Genomic DNA, 20,840 nt, shown 5'->3' with positions numbered 1-20,840 from the left:
AAAAACTCGAAAACTTAACACCAAAAAGAAATAAAAAACTAGTCAATAAATGGACTAAGGAACTGAACAGACTTCACAGAAGAAATAAAATCTATCAACAAAAATAAGAAAAAATGTTCATCATCCCTAGAGATTAGAGAAATTCAAATCAAAACTATTCCAAGATTTCATCTCTCTCTAGTCAAAATGGCAATTATCAAGAATAAAAGCAACAGTTAAGTACTGGCAAGGATGTGGGGAAAAAAGGTACACACAAACATTGCTGGTGGGACTGTAAATTGGTATAACTACTATGGAAAGCAGTATGGCGACTCCTTAGAAAACTTGAAATACAACCACCATTTGACCCAATTATCCTACTCATTATATATCCAAAGGATTTAAAATCAGCATACTGCATTGACACAGCCACATCCATGTTTATAGCAGCTCAATTCACAATAGCTAAACTATAAACCAACCTCAGTGCCCTTCAATGAATGGCATAAATAAATGGGTAAAGAAAATGTTGTGTGTGTGTGTACACACACACACACACTCTCTCTCTCTCTCTCTCACACACACACACACACACACACACACACACACACACACACTGGAATATTATTCAGCCATAAAGAAGAATGAAATTATGGCATTTGTCAGTAAATGGATGAAGCTGCAGAATTTTATACCAAGTGAAATAAGCTAATCCCTAAGAACTAAAGGCTGAACATTTTCTCTGATATGTAGATGATAATTCACAATAAAGAGGAGGGCTAGTGAAGAATAGAGGAACTCTGAATTAGACAGAAGGGAGTGAAAGGAGGGGAGGAGGTAAGGGGGTAGGAAGAATAGTAGAATGAATGTCATTATTAACCAATGTGCATATACGATTATACAATCGGTGTACCTCTATAATATACACAATCAGAAGAATGAGAAGTTAATACTCCATTTATGTATGTTTCAAAATACATTCTATTGTCTGTATAACTAATTAGAACAAATTTAAAAATCATTTCTTTGTATATTACATAACAAGTGTCCAATGTCCTATTTGTGCGATGGCGCGTGCGCGCGCGCACACACACACACACACACACACACACACAAACATATTATATGAGATACTAGATGGGAATGGTGGTGCAGGCCTATAATCCCAGCAGTGAGACCCTGCCTCAAAATGAATGAATGAATGAATGAATAAAAATAAAGAGGGTTAGTGAGGTAGCTCAGTGGTACAGGGCCCCTGGGTTTAATATTAATACTGCAAAAGAGAAGAGGGGAGATAGTATATTGTCCCAGTATTCTATTCAAATGACTATATTTCTGTTCTCACTCTTAATAATAAAAGATATATAAGATGCAGATTATGATTATAATTTCTAACCTATTGTAATGACCTGTGTTGCTGAAATATTAATAGAATTGAAAACGTGGAATTTTTTAATGGGCTAAAAAATCTCACAATAAGCTTTATATACGTATACAGATCAACAATGGGCCATTCTGCCAATGCTGGCATATATAATTTGACCCTTTGAACTGGCATGATACTCAGTCTTAAAGTACCCAATAGCCATTTATCAGACTTCCCATCTGACTTCCCACATGAAATCACAAAAATTTGCTCATAAAATTTTTATCTGCCTGGAGAGACAGGACACATTGTCTTGATGCCTCTAGTCCACAAAATTATTTGTTGTTGATACTACTAAATAATGTCTATAAAGAATTATCCACATGACCTCAACTGGAGAAAATCTGTGCTATGCCCATTAAAAGAAGGCAGTGGCATAAACACCCATCATTTCACATTCAATACACTGTGCCTGTTAACCTTGATGAATTCTACTATGAAAATAAAACAAAAGCATATATCTATAACACAAATACACTGCATTACCTGTATTAACGAACAGTACGTATATTAAATACCAATTATTAACACCAAAGGGAAAAAAGTTAGTTTGAAAGATTAATTTTGTAATGTATACATCCAGAAAAAACATGTCTGATGTCCTTAACATATTTTAAAGGGTAATTATAGGTGGGTTTGGAAGATATATAAGCTAATCACTTTATGAAATTAAATATACAAAGATTTCAACAAGGCCTGGTAAAACAGAGTATAAAAATTTCATTATTTCTCTTCTACAAATGTAAGACTGCTAATATTTCTAAAATATAATATCTCAGGAAAGTAATACTGCATATTCAAGAATAAACATAAGCTTTCATACTATTTTGATATCTATTTATGATGGTTGGAGATTACTGGCTCTTTTTACTAGTGCATTCTAGTCTAGAAATAAGATTCCAGAGCAAAAATGCTCTTTTAAAATAGATTTTATTAAGAAAAAATAATTGGTCAAAAACAGTTCAAAGAGCATTAACTGAAATTCATCCTTGTATATCAGTATTTTTCTATAGCTGTAACATTCTTAACTATGTATGAGAAGAGTAATTTGGAATTTACGTGAATTTGTGGAAGAGGCAGTTGAACTAACCCAATATTCCATCTTTTGCCCACATTTTTTCAACCTCCTTAGTTAGACAAGACCATATGAGTAGGTCTGGTCAGTGGGATTTAATGGAAGCAAAAAGAGGGGTCAGTGCACAATACTTATGGTGATTTCCTTTGCTTTGGCAATTAGGAACATTCCAGATAGTGGACTTGCTGGCAGCATGGGCTGATGAGCATCTTTGTAAAGCAGAGTCCCTCCCCTACTGCAATCTGCATTGGACACATAGTAAGAAAATATAAACTTCAGTGTGTTAAGTCACTGAGAGTTCAAAATTTAGTCTATTCTGACTGACAGTGAAAGTGATGTCAGAAATGGGGTGTTACTTTGCCTGTAAAGCATTCCTAATCTGAAAATCGGAAATCTGAAATGTTCCATAATCTAAAATTTTTTGAATGCTGTCATGATGCCCAAGAAGTTTTGGATTCTGAAGTATTTCAGATTATAGATTAAGAATGCTCAACTGGTAAATTCTATGAAATGTATTCTATGCAAACTATATAAAAATATACAATTGTGGTTTAGTCATTAAACACCAGAGAAACTAATATCAAAGGTAGAAAAATGATCCAAAACATCCAATAGCAAAACAATTTATGAAACTGTCACCTGCACAACACTAGCATAACATACCTGAAGATTTAGGACAAGTGGCAAATTGAGGCTTGCCTGCTTATATAAAGAAAGTTTTATTGGAACACAACCACACTTACTCAATTCCATATCGTTTGTGGATGCTTTTATGATACAACGGCAGAATCCTTTAGCGGTGAAAGACACTATTATCTACCGAGTCTGAAATTCTACCTGGACTTTATAGCAAAAGTTTGCTGACCTGTTTGAGACTGGAACATAATACTTCAATTGTTTGTGTTGGTGACTCTTGGTTACTTTTGAAAGAACTGGCCATTTTGAAAATAGAAATGAAAGGGAACTGGGTTTAGACTTTTAGGGTTTCACCACTTTGGAAAAAACTGTGTACTACTAGACGGCAGATAGTTAAGCAAATATTCCTGCCTGCCTGAGTTGGTTTCCTCATGCTTTTGATGAGTTCAACCACGAGACTTATTTTATTCAATGGAATGTAGAGAGAATGTGATGTTCATGAGATCTGAAGACAAGTTTAAATGTGATTTAGTGTGGCTCTTACTCATCTACCATCATGGGAAAAGGATGTCCCTTGAAAACAAGCCTTCACCTAGATGCTGAGACCTGAAAGTAGAACAAACCTGACGCTGACCCATGGTTTGGGCAGTGATACACAGTCAACCCTGCAAATGCCTGAGCAAACAATAAATGTTGTTTTAAATAGTGATATCTTGGGTTTATTTCTATGTATCATTTTCACATAATTCTGAAAGCTGTCAAAGGAAAAAGACTGCAAAATCTTTTTCTTTTTTTTCTTTTTCTCACAGCACTAAAAACTGAACCCAAGGCCTGTGCATGCTAGGCAAGTGTTCTACCACATTGCCAGTCCATGTAAAAATCTTTTAAATGAAGAAATTGCTTCACTCTGCCAACAGAAGTCTGAAAATTTAAAGGAAGACTCAGGCTAACCTTATAAGTCCAATAAGGACCTATGAGCTGACAAATATGCTTTGAAAACATCTATCAAAAACATATGATTCCTTTTATATTTCTGAGAGAGTTCACTGTAGGTCAAAAACTCCCTAAGTCTGTGACCATTCTGACTGTGACAGTGGCTCTCGATTCAAAGCAATTTTGCCCCAAGGAACATGTGGCAATGTCAGGAAACATTTTTGATTGGCAGAAGTGGGAAGAGCTACTAGCGTGAAATAGGCTGAGAAAGCTGAGCAGCCCCCAAGGAGAACAATCCTTCATTACTCGCTTCAGATACATTCAAGGAGGATAACAAAAGGAAAACTCTCCTACCAGGTACAGTCAGGTATCACAGAGAACAGCAGATAGGTTGTTCCTCACAGATATCAGATTTAGGGCTTAACCACAGACTATTCACCACCCCAGAGCAAGAAACCCTCACAATGCCCAGAATTTCAAATGCAACTAATTTTTTTAGTTTCCAAATGAGGTTGCTTATTGTGGTTTGACCATTTTGAGGTATTTGCAGGGAGGACATGGGAGATGGATAGATAATTTGGCCATTCCAGTTCCTGTACTCCTGAACCAAAGGAAGCAATGTCTGGACTGATGTAGATACTAAACATTTTGATGGAATAGGACTTTGGGTTATCTCCATTAGAGAGGTATGGAAAAAAAAGAGAACAAAGGAATGTCTGATAACCAATAGAGTAGACTGTGGCAGAGGCTGGTGCCCACTGCTGTTCTAAAGTCTGTTCCCCTCATATTTTCCAATTCCCTTACAATTATGGGCAGTTCTTCCAATAGGCTCTGTGCAGAAGTATATGTACCATTTCAGGTCCCAACATAGAAAAGCTAATGCATATAACCCAGCTTTCTCTTCTGCTGTCTAGATGGTGAAGTACTATTACTCAGCTTGAGTCTTTGAGTGGCTATGTGAAAATCCACTCCCAACCCTGATTTGCACTGAACTCTTAAGGGATGGAAGATCAGTTTATTTTATCAAGCAACTAATCACAGAACAGCAGAGAACAGGTGAATCTAGAATGAGTAGTAGAATCGAGAGATAAGTACCAGTTCTGCCTTCAAGATTAGCTGCAATTAGTTTAATTACATTAAACTTTTTGGAAGTTGCTCCAGGAAAAGGGGCCAAACAAAAATCTGGTACAAGCAGTTTCCACAGCTTATGTTTTTTTTTTTTTTTTTTTTAAAGGAAAATAGCAGTTCAAGGGATGGTCTGCAGTAGATTCTGTGATGCCTGCTCAGATTCTTGGTACCAGTTTGAGGTACTTATTCTCTCAATTTCTAGGCATGACAGCTGTTGACATACTTCAAGAAAATCTCTCCAGGCACTGTTCTCAACCACAGAGATCATGCTGTTCCCAGCGTAATGGGCTGGTTGGGTCACCAGCTGAGGTCTTTGAAGTGGTCGCATTCAATTCAATTTCTCCCTCTATCCATTTTTACTGCTTTATTCCCCCCTGGGATTTTGATTCTAAAGAAACGCCCCAATAAACTTCTTCATGAATATCTCTATCCTAGAGTTTCCCACACTACCTAATCTAAGATAAATATGGTCATCATAGGTAACAGATCCCAATGTGTCTCCTCTTAGCTCAACTTTATTACATTAAGAAAGCCAGCCTCAGCAACGGCGAGGTGCCAAGCCAATGAGACCCTGTCTCTAAATAAAATACAAAATAGGACTTGGGATGTGGCTCAGTGGTCAAGTGCTCCTGAGTTCAATCCCCAGAATCAAAACAAAAAAAAAAAAATTTTTTTTTCTATACTTTTGTTTTCCTAAATGTCTTCCAAAGAACAGGAGGAAATACTTCCTAACTCATTTTGAGGCCAACATCATTTTGATATCAAAGCTAGTCTAAAACATCACTAATTTGTACCCTTTTCCTATAATAAAATTAACTTAAGTTTAGCGCTTTTGGAAGTCCTATGGGTCATTCCAGTAAATTCTCCAGGCTTGGGTAGGTTGTAGGGAAACAGTGAATTTGTAGCCAGTTGGTCTGAAGTGAGGATGGTCCTGGAGATCCCTGAGTTATGGCTGGCATATGAATTAAGGGAAGTCTATTATGGCCTTTATTCTCTAACTATACAGTGAGACTAACCCCAGTACAAAAGGGAACTTCTGCAATCAGAAGAAGAGCATTTATGAAAACCCCATAGCTAATATGGGGTTTTAATAGTTGCTATGGTTTGGATATGGTTTGAGTGTGCTCCCCAAGCATTCATGTGCTGAAAGCTTGATCTCTTATATGGCAATACTGAGGTGGTGGAAACTGTAATTAGAGGTAGGGCTCAATGAAAGGTAATAAGGTCATCAGGACACTGCCCTAGGAAGAAATAAAAGCTGGTGTTGTGGAGGTAATTAGCTCTCAGTAGGTTAAGTTGTTAAAAAAATAAGAATACTCCACATTTGGTTCCTTCTGCACACAGTTGGTTCCCTTTTTATTTCTCTGCCATGCTGTGATCCAGTCAAGGGGGCCCATGTCAGAAACCGAATAGATGAAGCCACCCAATCTTGGATTTCCAGTCTCCAAAAGAGTGAGTTACACTCTTCTATTAATAAGATTCAGGTATTCTGATATAGCAATGGAAAATAGATGAATACAATGGTCAAACACTGAAAACTTTTCTCTTAAGATCAGAAGACAAGGTTGTCCACTTTCACTATATCTGTTCCAGCCAGACCAGTTAAAAAAACATTCAAATTGGGATGAAGTAAAACTAGGATGCAGATGATATATGATCTTATATATAGAAAATCATTTAAAAAATCCATTAAAACAATTAAAGCTAATAAACAAATTCTACAAAGTTGCAAACAGCAACTCTGGACAAAATAAAAGAAAAAAAAACAGCACACAAAAATCAGTTGTGTTTTTATATACTAGCAATTGATAACCTGAAAAGAAAAATAAGAACATAATTCCATTTGTAATAGCATCCTATAGAATAAAATGGCTAGGAATAAACTAAGGAGAAAGACTTAATCACACTGAAAACTACAAGACAATACTAAATGAAACTAAAGGAAATTTATGTCATAGACTAAACCTTGTTCCCTTCCAAATTCTTATGAAGTCCTAAGCTCCAAAGCTTACTCTATTTGGAGACAGGATATTATATGTATTTAAGATATTTTAAAATAAGTCATAGGTGTAAAGCCTCAATCCAAATGAACTGGTGTCTTTACAAGAGAGATACCAAAGCATTTTTTAGCCACATATGCTCAGAGAAAAAGCCATATGAGGACAAAGAAAGAGAAATGGCTATCTGAAAGCAAAAAAGAGACCTTATCAGAAACCAAATATTTTGTCAACCTGATTATGAACTTCATAAATGTGAAAAAACAAATTTCCACTGTTAAAGCTATCCAATCTATAGTATTTTATTATGACAACACAAGCAGGCTTTGAAACAACATAAGAAAATGAAAGGACATCCCATGTTCATCTATTAGAATACTAAGTATTATTATGATGACAAATTAGTATGATGACGACAAAACTTCTGAAACAATCTACATATTAAAAAAAATCCTTACTTAAATTCCAATGGCCTTTTCTGCAGAAATGGAAAAGTTGATCCTCAAATTCATATTCAATCATAAGGAGCCCTAAACATTCAAAACATTATTGCCAACAAACATATGAAAATATCAGAACAAAGTTGGAGGATTCATATTTTCCCAATTCAAAACTACAAAGTTATAGTGATCCAAATAATGCGCTGGTGTTATGGTCAGACACAAAGACCAATGAAATGGAACTGTTAAGTCCAGAAATCAAACTATGTATCTTGTGGTCAACTGGTTTTTACCAAGGGTGCCAAGACCATTCATTGGGGGAAAGAAAAGTTTCTTTAACAAATGGAGCTGGAACAACTGGACTCCCACATGTGGAAAAATGATGTTGGTCCTTTATCTTATACCACATATAACAATGAACTCAAAATGATCAAAAGCCTATGTAAGAGCTAAGTAGAAAAGTTTTATAGACATAAGGCTGAATCTTTATAAATGGAGTCTTATATATTACACCAAAAATACATATAAAACAACAACAAAAACTGTTGGAAATGAAAAACTTTAACACAGTAATGAATAGCATCAAAATGAAAAGCCAAGCCATGGAATGGGAGAAAATACTTACAAACTGTATGTCTCATAAAGGCTTACTATATCAAGTACATAAAGAACTTCTAAAACAATAACAAAAAGACAAATAACTCAATTAAAATACAAGCAAAAGGCCGTAAACACACATTTCTCTAAAGAAGATATAAAAACTGCCAACAAACATATGAAAAGATGCTTGACATCTGTTATGGCTTGAATCCAGAATGTCCCCCCAAAGGCTCATCTGTTGAAAGCATGGTCCCCAATGCAGTGAGGTTCAGAGGTGGGGCTTTGAGGTAATGATTAGGTCATGAGGCTTAGACCTCATTAACTTTGATTAATCAACTGAGGGCTGAATGGATTACTGGGAGATGGAGCCTAGTCAGAGGAACTAGGTCACTGGAGGCATATCCTGGAAGGGTTTATTTTCTCCCCAGTACCTTCCTTGCCCTCTCTGCTTCCTGCTGCCATGAAGTGAACAGATTTTCTCTGTCATACCCTTCTGCCATAATGTTCTACCTCATCTCAGATCCAGAGCAATGAGGACGACAAACCATAGACTGAATCTTCTGAAACTGTGAAGCCAAAAATAAACCTTTCCTTCTCTAAGTCATTCTTGCCCAGTATTTCATTCACAGTTACAAAAAGCTGACTAACTACAACATCATTAATCACTAAGGAAATGCAAACCAAAAATCACAAAAAAATTACTTCGTATCCACTATGGAGACTAGATACAAAAAGTTAGACAACAAGTATTGGCAAGGTTGTAAAAACGTTGGAATCTTTGTATACTGCTGCTGGAAATGTAAAATGGTATAACTGTTTTGGAAAACAGTTTGATGGTTCCTCAAAAAAAAAAAAAAAAAAAACCAAATCAACCACAGAATTCCATATGACCCAGCAATTCCATTTTCTAAGGCATATATACCCAGAAGAACTGTAGTCAGATATTCAAACAAATACTTGCACATTAACAGTCACAGCAGAACTACCTGTAATAGCTCAATAGTAGAAATAACCCAAATCTCCACCAACTGATGAATAGATAAGTGAAATGTAGTATATATAAAATATTATTCAGTCATAAAAAGGATTGAAGTACTGATACATGTTACAACATGGACAAATCTTGAAAATATTATGCTAAATGAAAGAAGCCACACACAGAAGATCATATATCATATGATTCCATTCATATGAAATAGAACAAGTAAATCTACAGACACAGAAAGTGAATCAGTATGATTGTGGGTGCTAGAGAGTCAGTAATGTCAAATGACTACTTACGGGACACAGGGATTTTTCTTTTGGAGTGATATAGGTTTTGATATAGGTGGTGTTTGCACAATATTGTAAATGGCTTAAATATCACTGAACTGTACACTTTAAAATGGTTCATTTTGGTTATGTAAATTTCAGCTCAATGATTTAAAAAAGAAATATGGTGATAATTTTTTCTACTAACCCGATGAATAATTCCAGCAGAATGAAGGTGCTTGATTCCACACAGCATCTGATAGAGAAGGTAGGACATTCTTTCATGATCTAGTTCCATCTGAATCACTTGGCAAAGATTTGCATCCATGAGCTCCATGACTATGTAACTTCATGGGTGGAAAAAGATGACAGCTAAAGTGTATAGCAACAATCTAAGAATAATGTATTAATAAAGTTTTGAACTAACTAAAGTTTTAATCGTCACACTTACACATCTTGAAATTCTTCTAGGGATTTCTGTGGTGTGAAAACATTCAAAAGTCCAATTATCTGTGGTAAAAACAAAGAGAGAAAAAATTAGAAACTACTTTCTACTTCATTTGGGAACTAAAAATACCTGGGTTAAAAAAAAATACAACATCAGTTTAAAATTTTTCAAGTTTTGTGTTTTAAGTTCAAGAAATCTCATTTATATATTAAAGTTTTTATGGCCAGGAATTGGGAGGCAATGATTAACAGACAGCACAGAAGATATTTAGGTCACTGAAAATATTCTGTATGATACTGAAAAAAAATATATATATAATTATACATTTATTCAAACCCATAACTATACTACACCAAGAGTGAACCCTAGGGGTTAGGGATGTAGCTCAGTGGTATATGCTTTCCTAGCTAGCATGAGGCCTTGGGTTTATTCCCAGGGCCACAAAAAACAAATAAAAAACCAAAGTGAAAACCCTAATGTAAACTACAGACTGGGTAATAAATAATGTATTAATGTAGGTTCATCAATTAAACAAAAGTACCAGTTCGGTGGGGGATGCTGATTTAGGGGAATGCTATCATGTGGAGGGGCAGGTTATAAATGAGACCTCTCTGTATTTTCCTCTCAATTTTGCTGTAAACTTAAAAGTGTTCTAAAACAGTCTTTAAAAAGAACAAAAACTTTACAAATAGAAGAGTTTCACATCACTCATTTCATTTATGAACACTCTTAACAAGTTCTTATGTTATACAAACTTCTACATAATTTGTTACCAAATCTTAAACACCTTCTAGCTTTTTATTCAACTCAATATTTCTGTATAATCTCAGAAGGGTTTCCTTAGACCATTTCTTATTTTTTTCTTCTCAATACTGAGGGTTGAAGCTAGAGTGTTCCACAACTGAACTCCTTTCATATTTTGAGACAGAGTCTAGCCAAGTTGCCCATGCTGGCCTTGAACTTGAGATGTTTCTGCCTCAGTCTTTCAAGTTGTTAGGATTACAGGCATGCATCACTGCCCCAGCCTGATTTTAACAGTATCATATTTTCCCAGTTTTCTTCATTTCCAGTCAAATCCAATGGTTCATTCAAAGGTATACTCTCCTTTCCACTACTGTCTTCAAGCCCTCTTGTTTCTGTCTACCCTTTCCCTAAATGATATTATTATCTATGTAACTTTTCCAAACTTCTATGTGGATAATTCCCAAATAAGCATGAAAAGTCTTTGCTTAGCATCATGAGTTTCATATACACATAGTCCCTTATGTGGACTTCTCACAAATAATATAAAATTGAATTCATTTTATTCCTACCAAACTCCTTAATTTTCCAGGATGCCCTCCCTTTTACAAGAGAAAATTCAGAGTGATTCTTTATCTGTACCATAGCACATATCTGAAAGAATGTTGTCTGTTGTACGTCATTCTATACCCTCAATCTCTTTTTCTACATTCCCTGTACTATTATACAGGTTAAAGAGTTTAAAATCTTATGTCTAATACTACTATTACAGGCTGAATCTGTGTGTGTCCCCCTGAAATTCACAGATGGAGCCCTCACTCCCAATGTGATGTTATATGAAGATAGGGAATTTGAGTTAATTAGGTTTATATTAGGTCATGAAGGTGTGGCACTCATAATGAGAATAGGTCACGTAAGAAGAACAAAATCTGGCATGGTGGTGCGTACCTGTAATCCCAGCTACTTGGGAGGTAGAGAAAAGAGAATCACAAGTTTAAGTCCTGCCTGAGCAACTCAGTGAGACCCTGTCTCAAAATAAATTTTTACGAAAGGCTAGGGATATAGCTTGGTGATAGAGCACCCCTGAGTTCTCTATTAAAAAAAGAAAAAATTTAAAAAAGAAAAGAAAAAAAAAGATGAACAGAATAAAATTTGTCTTTCTCCACACCCATGCATTAAGGAAAGGTCATGTGAAGATACAGTGAGAAATTGGCCAATTGCAAATCAGGAAGAGCACCTTCACAAGGAACCAAGTAAGCCAGCACCTTGATCTTGGACTTCCCAGCCTCTGGAATTATGAGAACTAAATCTGTTGTTTGAGCCCGCTCGTCTATGGTACTTTGTTATGGAAGCCTGAGTTAACAATGGTTTTCTGCAAACCCAGCTACCACTTTATTCACTTTATTTCCTGTAATATGGTAAAAGAAAAATCCGATCATATTACTTACCTCCTCAAAAACTTTAAGCCAACAAATAAATTCCAAAAACCCATGCTAGAGTATCACCTCATTCAGTAGTATTAAACTTGATAATTTACCCAAACTAAATTCATTTCAAGAATGTCATTTTAAAAAGCCTTTAATATTTTTAAGCATACTATTCTAAATTACACTTGTCATTTACCAACTGAACTTAATTGTCTTCAAGATGGATTTCTTTGATAGAGTCTGGCAACCCCTAATCCCTATCAGAGTTGACTGTTCTCTCTACTCTGTCTCTAGTTATCCTCTATGCTGTCATGGCATCCAACATACAGTACTGTAATTTCATTTTTACAACAGCTTCATCCAGACCACACAGGATCCTTGTTAGAAAGATTTGTGGCTTATTTACTTTTATTGCCTTGTACATAGCAATGTACCTGACACATTTAAAAATGTTTGCTAACAATTTAGGGACAGGAAAGTTTTTTTAGATATGAGGGCAGAATCTATGTTATTCATCTCTGCATTAAGCTCTGCCTATAGAAAGCACTTAAACATCTGTTCAGTGGATCAATTCAGAAAAATAAAATTCAAACAAAGTACAGTTTGTTTTTTTTTTTAAGATGAGAGAAGCCATAATAATAAAATATCAGATACTCTAAATAAATTCAAGTCTCACAACCAGCTGAATTGCATCTGGACTTTAGTAAAACTGTTCTCACTAATATTTGAGAAATCTGAGGGTAAAAGAGAGATGTTAAAAGATTTAAGGCATACAGAGGCACAAATGAAGTCAGTGGTTGCTTAGAGCTGGGGGGCATGGAAGATAGGGGATCAACAGCTAAAGGATACAGTGTTTCTTTTTAAAATTTTTTAATATTCATTTTTTTAGTTGTAATTGGACACAATATTTTATTTATTTATTTTTATGTGGTGCTGAGGATCGAAACCAGGGCTTTGCATATATTAGGCAAGTGCTCTACCGCTGAGCCACAACCCCAGCCCTACAGTGTTTCTTTTTGAGGTGATAAAAATATTCTGGAACTAACTGTGGTGATATCACTCACATCAGTGGGTATATATATTAAACTGTATACTTGAAATGGGCTAATTATATGGTATGTAAATTATATCTCAATTAAGCTATCATAAATGAGATTTTATAAAACAACTATTCTATTTTTCGAGAGGGGGAAATAAAGGAAATTACATCAATCATAGATTGGCCAAACAAAAGTCTAGGATTGATTAATGGGTTATACAGGACTAACTGAAAGAATTAGTAATTACAAGGAACAAATAACAATTCATCTAGAAGCACTGTTTCTTTCTGGGGGGGAGATGGGAGAGAGAACAAAGAACAGCAGCAATAAATGAGAGAAGTGCAACTAAATATAGTATGTGAAGACTTCAAAAAGGTATACATGAAAATGTCTCTAAGAACAACATCTATGTAAATAAGATGAAGAATTAGAGTTGGCTGTTTCTGGAAAACGTAATTTTTGCAATATACCCCAAGGTACCTATGAAGATATCCTGAGCAAAACTGGGAAGTAAAGCCAATAAATGATAAAGCCAAAACAAATAAAAAAAGCAAACTCTATTTAAATTTGCCAAAATCAAAAAGAGAAAAATAAAAATAAAAGGGGATGGATGAGACCCACTAAAGGGCCTTTGACTTATTAGCCAATGGTGACATGCTTTTCAAATAGGATATAATGTCTGAAGTAAAGGGGAGATAATTTGCCTCAGCTCCTATCAGAGGATTCTATCAAAAATCTAGAACTGTGTGTGCTAGACGACTTATCAAAGTGTGTTTTCAGGTAAGTAATCAAGTTAAAAAAGAAACTCAAAACCCTCTTGAAAAGGGCAGAAAAACCCAGAGATACTTAGAGAATAATGAAGAGAACATCTGTGTAGAACATAAAAGTGTTTGAGACATGACATTCCCAAAACATCCATCTATCAGGGAGTAGAAAAGAACAGTCAGCATTCCTGGCTGACTATATTTAGTTTTAAATTCCTTCACTGAACAAAATAAGTGTTGAACACTGTGTGCCTCTCCTGCTAGAGGGCTAATTTTGAGACACATGTGCTATTTAGTAGAAGGAAATATCTTTCCTTGCAGTCACCCAGGCTTGGGAGAAAGGAGAAACTGGACTCCTATCCATAGGAAAAACTAAGATGCCCCACAGCCCTCATTGTGAAACTGAGTCCACAGGCTACAAGAGGTACAAGAAGCATTATCCAAGGTTAGGAGGCCACTAGCAAAACTCTGATGACCAAGATGTCTGGATCATACCTGGAAATAGAATGGCTACCACAATTACCTTCCTGTCCATGACTAACTTTAACTCTATCAAGCCCTTTTTATGCCACTTCTCCTTTCTTGGGGGTACCCTTTCCTACAACAATCCAATTTTCATTCCATCTTTTACCTAAGTTTACTCTTTCTGAAAGCCTTCCCATTAATTAAGGCTCACAGATTTCTCTATTGAGATTTTAGAATTTATTGACCATCTATATCAACTGACAGTTAAAATACTCATGCTTTGTGATATTTGATATTTAACTTTACATTATTTGTTTTGCCTTCAAACACGTTTATCAAATAAGGAGGCTTAATGTCCACGCATTCCCCAACTTGGAGATAAACTTTTAACTCCAATATAATGTGGTGAATTGTATTATTTGCCATTAGAAAGTATCATACTTATTATATCATATCAGCTCCTTGGACAATCACCACAAAATGTTTCCAGTGAAGTGCTTTCAGTTTAGTGCTTCATAAAACTGTCCCTTGCACAATTTCCTCTTAGTTATTTCCTCTCAGTTTGGAGTGTTCATTCCACAAAAGAACTATAAAGATATCAGAGTGCGTAAAGTAATTCAAAAAAGTACAACTGTCCTCAAAATGAGTAAAAGTTACATCATTAGGAAGTATAATTAGAAATCTTTTTCTAACTCCCTTTAAATATTTTCAAAAATTTTCTGCTACAGTGCTTTGTAACCACTGGCTACCCTCAACATAAAATGATCAGTAAATACTTACATCACTAAAGAGGTGTGAGTGATGTGGTGAGAAATGATTTGCACTTCTATCCTGTACAATTAAGGGAAGATCCAGTATCAAAATAAAATTTGAATAATTTCATCTCTGTACTAAGGCTACTATTTTTGAAACGTCAGCTTTATAGAGAATAAGCAGCAAAATAAGAAATAAAACTTAAATAATATTCTTCTAAATTTCAGAAGTCATTTTCTTTTGATATCACTTAATAAAGTTGGGTAAAAAATTCACCCTGTGGGGCTGGGGTTTCGGCTCAGTGGTAGAGCACTCGCCTTGCATGTGTGAAGCACTGGGTTTGATCTTCAGCACCACATTAAAATAAATAAATAAATAATTAATTAAAAGTATCATGTCCATCTACAACTTAAATATTAAAAAAAAATCATCCTGTGAATATATATTCCCTTTATAAACAATGTTTCAATTCAGAATAGTTTAAAGTCTCCATAAAGTCTTTCATATTCGTGTATTCATAAATAAATCTTGATTTCATCTATATTTAAGAAATCTAAATTATTCACTTACATTTTTATGATTAACACATTTCATAAGAACTAGTTCTCTGTAGGCCCGCTTAGCATGAGTTTGATTCTGAAATGGCCGGCTTAGCTTCTTGATTGCAACATTTCTTTCAAGAATGGCATCATAAGCTGCACTGTAACAAGAAATTCAAAAACAAAAAAGTAAAAATCTGTAAAACTGAATTTATGAAACACTCATGCAGATTCCTCAATTCCTACGAAAATAGGTGGAACTGGATCACTCTTCAGTCTGTAATGCTTAACATGTGTCTTCTATACTTATGACAATATATTCCACAGCAAATAACAATCATTTTAATAATGTATCCAAGGAGGCAATGGATTGAAAAGACAGATACCCTGCTGGTTCGTTGTCTGCCTCCAAGACACACTTAGCCCAGGGTTGGCACTATGAATACATAAATGCTTTATAGATATTTAGGTCTGCTAAGATAGCTTAAAGCCTAAAGGAATCATTCACTCTCCAACCAGATCAAAGAAAGTCAGGATAAACATGAATTCTACTCAAAATGTTTGCTGAAGAATTCTACATAAACCCATTACTTCCATCCTTTCAGTCACAGGACAATTAATAAATATAGAAGTGTGTATATAAAATATCAAAATGTTTTGAAAAAGCCTTAACATTTTATTTTAGAGAATCTAAAAAATCAAGGTGTTTACAAATATGAATGCTAAATTTGAAAACATCAGAAGCTGCTTCATAACTGGGACATACACATCACAACATATACATTACTCTTCATTTCTTCCTTTACCCCTTGATGCTGACCATATGACATCTATTGGTATATGAAAGGTTTGAGAATAGGAAACACAAATAAGGTAATCTGTCTTTATGTTATTGAATTTTATGACTGAAAGTTCTTTAAAAACGTGGATTCATCTCTACCTAAGGAGGATCAGCAGTTAAGTAACTGGTTCAAGGTTAGTCAAAAAGTTAAAAATAAAGCTGAGGTTAGAAGATAAAGACATGAAGGTCTGGGTTGTGGCTCAGTGATAAAGTACTTGTCTGATATGTGTGAAGCACTGGGTTCAATACTCAGCACTACATAAAAATAAATATATAAAATAAAGGTATTGTGTCCATCTACAACTAAAAAAAAAATTAAAAAAAAGACATGAGGCTGTGCATTTCATACTGAACCACTTAACATATTATAAAAGTCTACTTCTATTTAAATGTATTTGGAAAGCCAGTTCATTACTGATGGTTTTCACCTGATTAAACACTTTGTAACTCTCTCTTCATATCTATTTGGTATTTGTTATAGAAATATATAGATTATGACATTGTACTACATTAATATCTCTACATTCTGTATATACTATAACAATTGCATATAATGATTATAATGAATATATATTGCACATAATGATTGCATATCATATACATATCAAAATAAACATAAATATAACCCTTACTTTAAAAGTACTATATTTATAGATATGTGCTGCCCAAATTAAAAAAAAAACAATATCAAGGGTCATGAAAAATTGTTAGAAATGTATCTTCAGATAATAAAGATTTTATTATTTATTTATTTATTTTAAAGAACTTATTTTTTTATTTGTTTTACTTAGTTACACATGTTAGTACAGTGATCTTGACATATCATACATTTGAATCAGATGGGATATAATTTCTCATTTTTCTGAGTATACAGATTGCAGAATCACATTGGTCATGCTGCAGTTACATATATATACACACAGTAATAATGTCTGTTTCATTCTACTATCCTTCCTAATAAAGATTTTATTTTAAATTCATTCCTATTAATTTACTATCTGCTAAAGCAAAGGAATATTTCAAACTATTAAAGTTTGAAAGTATCTTAATGGATTCCACTATTTTATAACCAAGGAAATTAGATTTTTAATCGTTGATTCTTCAGTGTGCACAAATCAGAAAACACCTGGCCCCAATCCATACCCATAAACCTTACTATTAATGTTTTATCAAATTAGGTTCTTCAGTTGATCCTGACAGTAACACAATGAGTTTTGAAATTTTTGTATTTAATCTATTTCATAAAAATATTTTATAAAATAATTACTTTAAGTGACAATTTTAAGACATTCATTCCTTAGGATAAGGTGGCTAAAGGGATTTAAGGTCCTTTCCAAAGCATTTTTAATTCTGATACACAAATTTCAAAGTGCACTTACCTGAGGATAAGTGAAGGAACATAACACTAAACATTATTTAATAATTTTTCTAAATTATATAGGATAATGCTCAAAAATAGCTCTATAAATTAATTGAGAAAAAAGGCTTAAAACTGTTAATTTGCCAAGAGACACAAAACCAAAGTAAATCAAAGACCTTGAATCTGAACCAACAGCTGACTTTCTAAATTCTAAATACTGACTGTAAATATTTTTTTAAATTTAATTTGTGGCTGGTTAAATAGGTCAATGTCAGTTGATTAAAATGTCAGCCAGCTAGGACTGGGGCTGTAGCTCAGTGGCACAGCGCTTGCCTAGCATGCATGAGGCACTGGGTTCGATCCTCAGCACCACATAAAAATAAAGATATTGTGTCCATCTACAACTAAAAAAATATATATATTTAAAAAGAATAAATAAAGGCATTATGTCCATCTACAAGTACAAAAAATTAAAAAAATGTCAGCCAGTTAATAGAGTTTATAAAATGACCCCAATTTCTATAATTTTTGATATCATAAATTACTTCAATAAAGAGAATGTCTTTTCATTACACAAATTAGTTAGATTTAAGTTTTTATCAGAATTACCCTGGATTTTTTTTGTTTTAAAGAAATGATTTATAGGTTAAACCAACCTTCCTCTTCTGAGGAAAATCCTTGATGTTTCAAATCCTTGATGTTTATGCATGATTTTACCTTTTCTACATATAGCATGCACCCAAAATACATGGCATTGTTTTGAATATTTTAAAGTATAGGTAAATGGTGCAAAACTATGTATATTCTACATCTTGCTTTTAAAATCAACTCTATATTTCTTATATTATCTTTGTTTATACATAGAGCTCCGGTTCACTTTAAATGTTGTATAGTATTACATTCTATGATTATATCACAATTTTTAATTCTCCTATTGACAGACTTGATGTTGTTTTCAATTTCTGCTATTATAAATGATGCTGCAAACAACAGATCTATGTATGTCTCTATGTACATGTGCAAGAGTTTTTCTAAGAACCTGGCAGAAGTGCCGAATCATAAAAACTCCTGATTTTTAAAATGGATTTCAAAACAAATTTGGTTCACGAAGAGATAATAAAGATATACTGGAGTGTGTGTTAGAATTCCCAATAACACCAGCTTATTATGCTAACAGTGATTCTGAATCATCAGCAAAACTATCCCAAAGAATGTTTTGCATTTCAGATTATAAGAAATTATGCTGATCTGTAAAGCCTGGGTCTTTTGTAGAAATTAGCTTGTAAATCAGTTTTAAAGATATATGAGTTTTGAAATGTGCACACTGGGGTATCAGATGACTTCCATTCCCCAGTTTTAAAATAAGATTTCTGAAATTCCGGAGTTTCATTTTGGTGTGTGAGTGATGATTAAGTGAGGTTTCATATTAAATAATTAGCTATGGAAATAGATGTACACATGGAATTAACAAACATGCCACTTATCCTTTTCTGATATAGCTAGCTGTTTCTGCATGGCTTATAAACAAGTATTTAACCAGAGTTTATATTTAAAGATAGCAACTCATATGAGGCAAGTTGATTCTTTGATTCATTTTTGGAAGTAAGACTTACCAAACTATTCCTTGAGCTCCGGAGCCTATAGGTTTTAAATTCTGATACCGTTTCAGGACTGTGAACGTAGAATCTCCAATTTCTACACTATAAAAATTGTTGTCCCGCTTGCTTCTGCTCATGATGGCAAGAAATTAATTTAATGGCTTCATCCAAAAATTCACCAAGAGGCTACAAAATGAAACAAAACATGATCTTAACAAAATGAACCTGTTTAATCTTAAAATTCCAACTCTTCTTTATATTGACTGGTATTAACACAGACTGCTATGTCATGTTTGAAGAATTGCTTCATTAAAAAACAAACTAAGAAAAAATACCACAGGGTCTTGGTTAGCATATGCCATACTGAAAAATGACTTATAGCTTTTTTTAAAAAAAACTTTTATGAGCATCAACAATTTCTCTAGAAGTCACTGGTATAAATACATACTTAAGTTACAGAAGACTAAACAAAGTAAATGGTTATAATTAAACTTGCTCTAAAAGTCATTTTCAAGCTGGGCAAGGTGACCCATGCCTGTAATTCTAGCAACCTGGTAGGCTTGAGAAAGAAGGATCTCAAGTTCAAAGCTAGTCTCAATAATACAATGAGGCCATAAGTAACTTAGCAAGGCCCTGTGCTCAAAATAAAAAAAATAAAAGGGCTGGAGATGTGGCTCAGTGGTTAAGTACCCCTTGGCTCAATCCCTGGTATGTATAAACAAACAAACAAACAAATAACACCTTCATAACTAAAAATTTAATGTGTTTACATATTAGAGTACTGAAATAATTTTTGTAAGAAATCACTAAACTTTCATTAAAAAAATAATTAACCATATCATTTTTAGTGCAAAGTGGAAATCCAAGCTAAAGTTGTTTAGCACATATGGTACCTGCCTAACAAACAAGTTGCTTTCACTATGTCAGATCTTCTGACTCCCAAGAGCTACATCCTGGTATAATTCATATGCTGAGGCTCTAATGTTGAAAAGATGAGAAGCAGGGTAGAGAAGAGAGATGCATTAGTATACAAGACAAAACAATTCTGTTCTAAATTGTTTGGAGGATCAAAAGTACTATATAAGTTCTGACAACAGTTCTTTACCATCTATCAAATTAAGTCAGGGTATCTTTTTCTACTCGATTGTATAAACTGGAGATTGACAAACTAGCATCTCTTCACTACTAGATAACATTAGTTTATTCCAAAATGTGCATGCTGGATATGGTGGCACACACCTGCAGTCATAGAACTGAGAAGGCTAGGGTGAGGGTTGGCCATCCAGGAAGAGGAGGGGCGAAGCAAAATGCACGTAAGACAATTTTTACCTACTATCCACCATACCAATAAATCATGAAACCAGTTAGGTCTAAACAATTATTTCCGTGTATGTGTATG

At 34.2% G+C, this 20,840-nt stretch overlaps 1 protein-coding gene across 1 annotated transcript in view; it reads right to left on the bottom strand.

Moving 5' to 3' along the window:
• Mapk8 (mitogen-activated protein kinase 8) overlaps positions 1-20,840 on the bottom strand; it is a 106,109-nt gene that overhangs the window by 17,010 nt on the left and 68,259 nt on the right. Inside the window, exons 3-6 of the mRNA XM_077798298.1 lie at positions 19,457-19,627; positions 15,674-15,803; positions 9,917-9,975; positions 9,674-9,812 (exon numbers count right to left, since the gene is read on the bottom strand). Of these exons, the coding sequence (XP_077654424.1) occupies positions 9,674-9,812; positions 9,917-9,975; positions 15,674-15,803; positions 19,457-19,578 (450 nt within the window). The 5' untranslated portion in view covers positions 19,579-19,627. The remainder of the gene's footprint in view (positions 1-9,673; positions 9,813-9,916; positions 9,976-15,673; positions 15,804-19,456; positions 19,628-20,840) is intronic.

This window comes from Urocitellus parryii, chromosome 5 (genome assembly GCF_045843805.1).
Source record: "Urocitellus parryii isolate mUroPar1 chromosome 5, mUroPar1.hap1, whole genome shotgun sequence".
In the NCBI taxonomy this organism is placed as follows: domain Eukaryota; kingdom Metazoa; phylum Chordata; class Mammalia; order Rodentia; family Sciuridae; genus Urocitellus; species Urocitellus parryii.
This window is presented reverse-complemented; position numbering and strand designations above follow the sequence as displayed.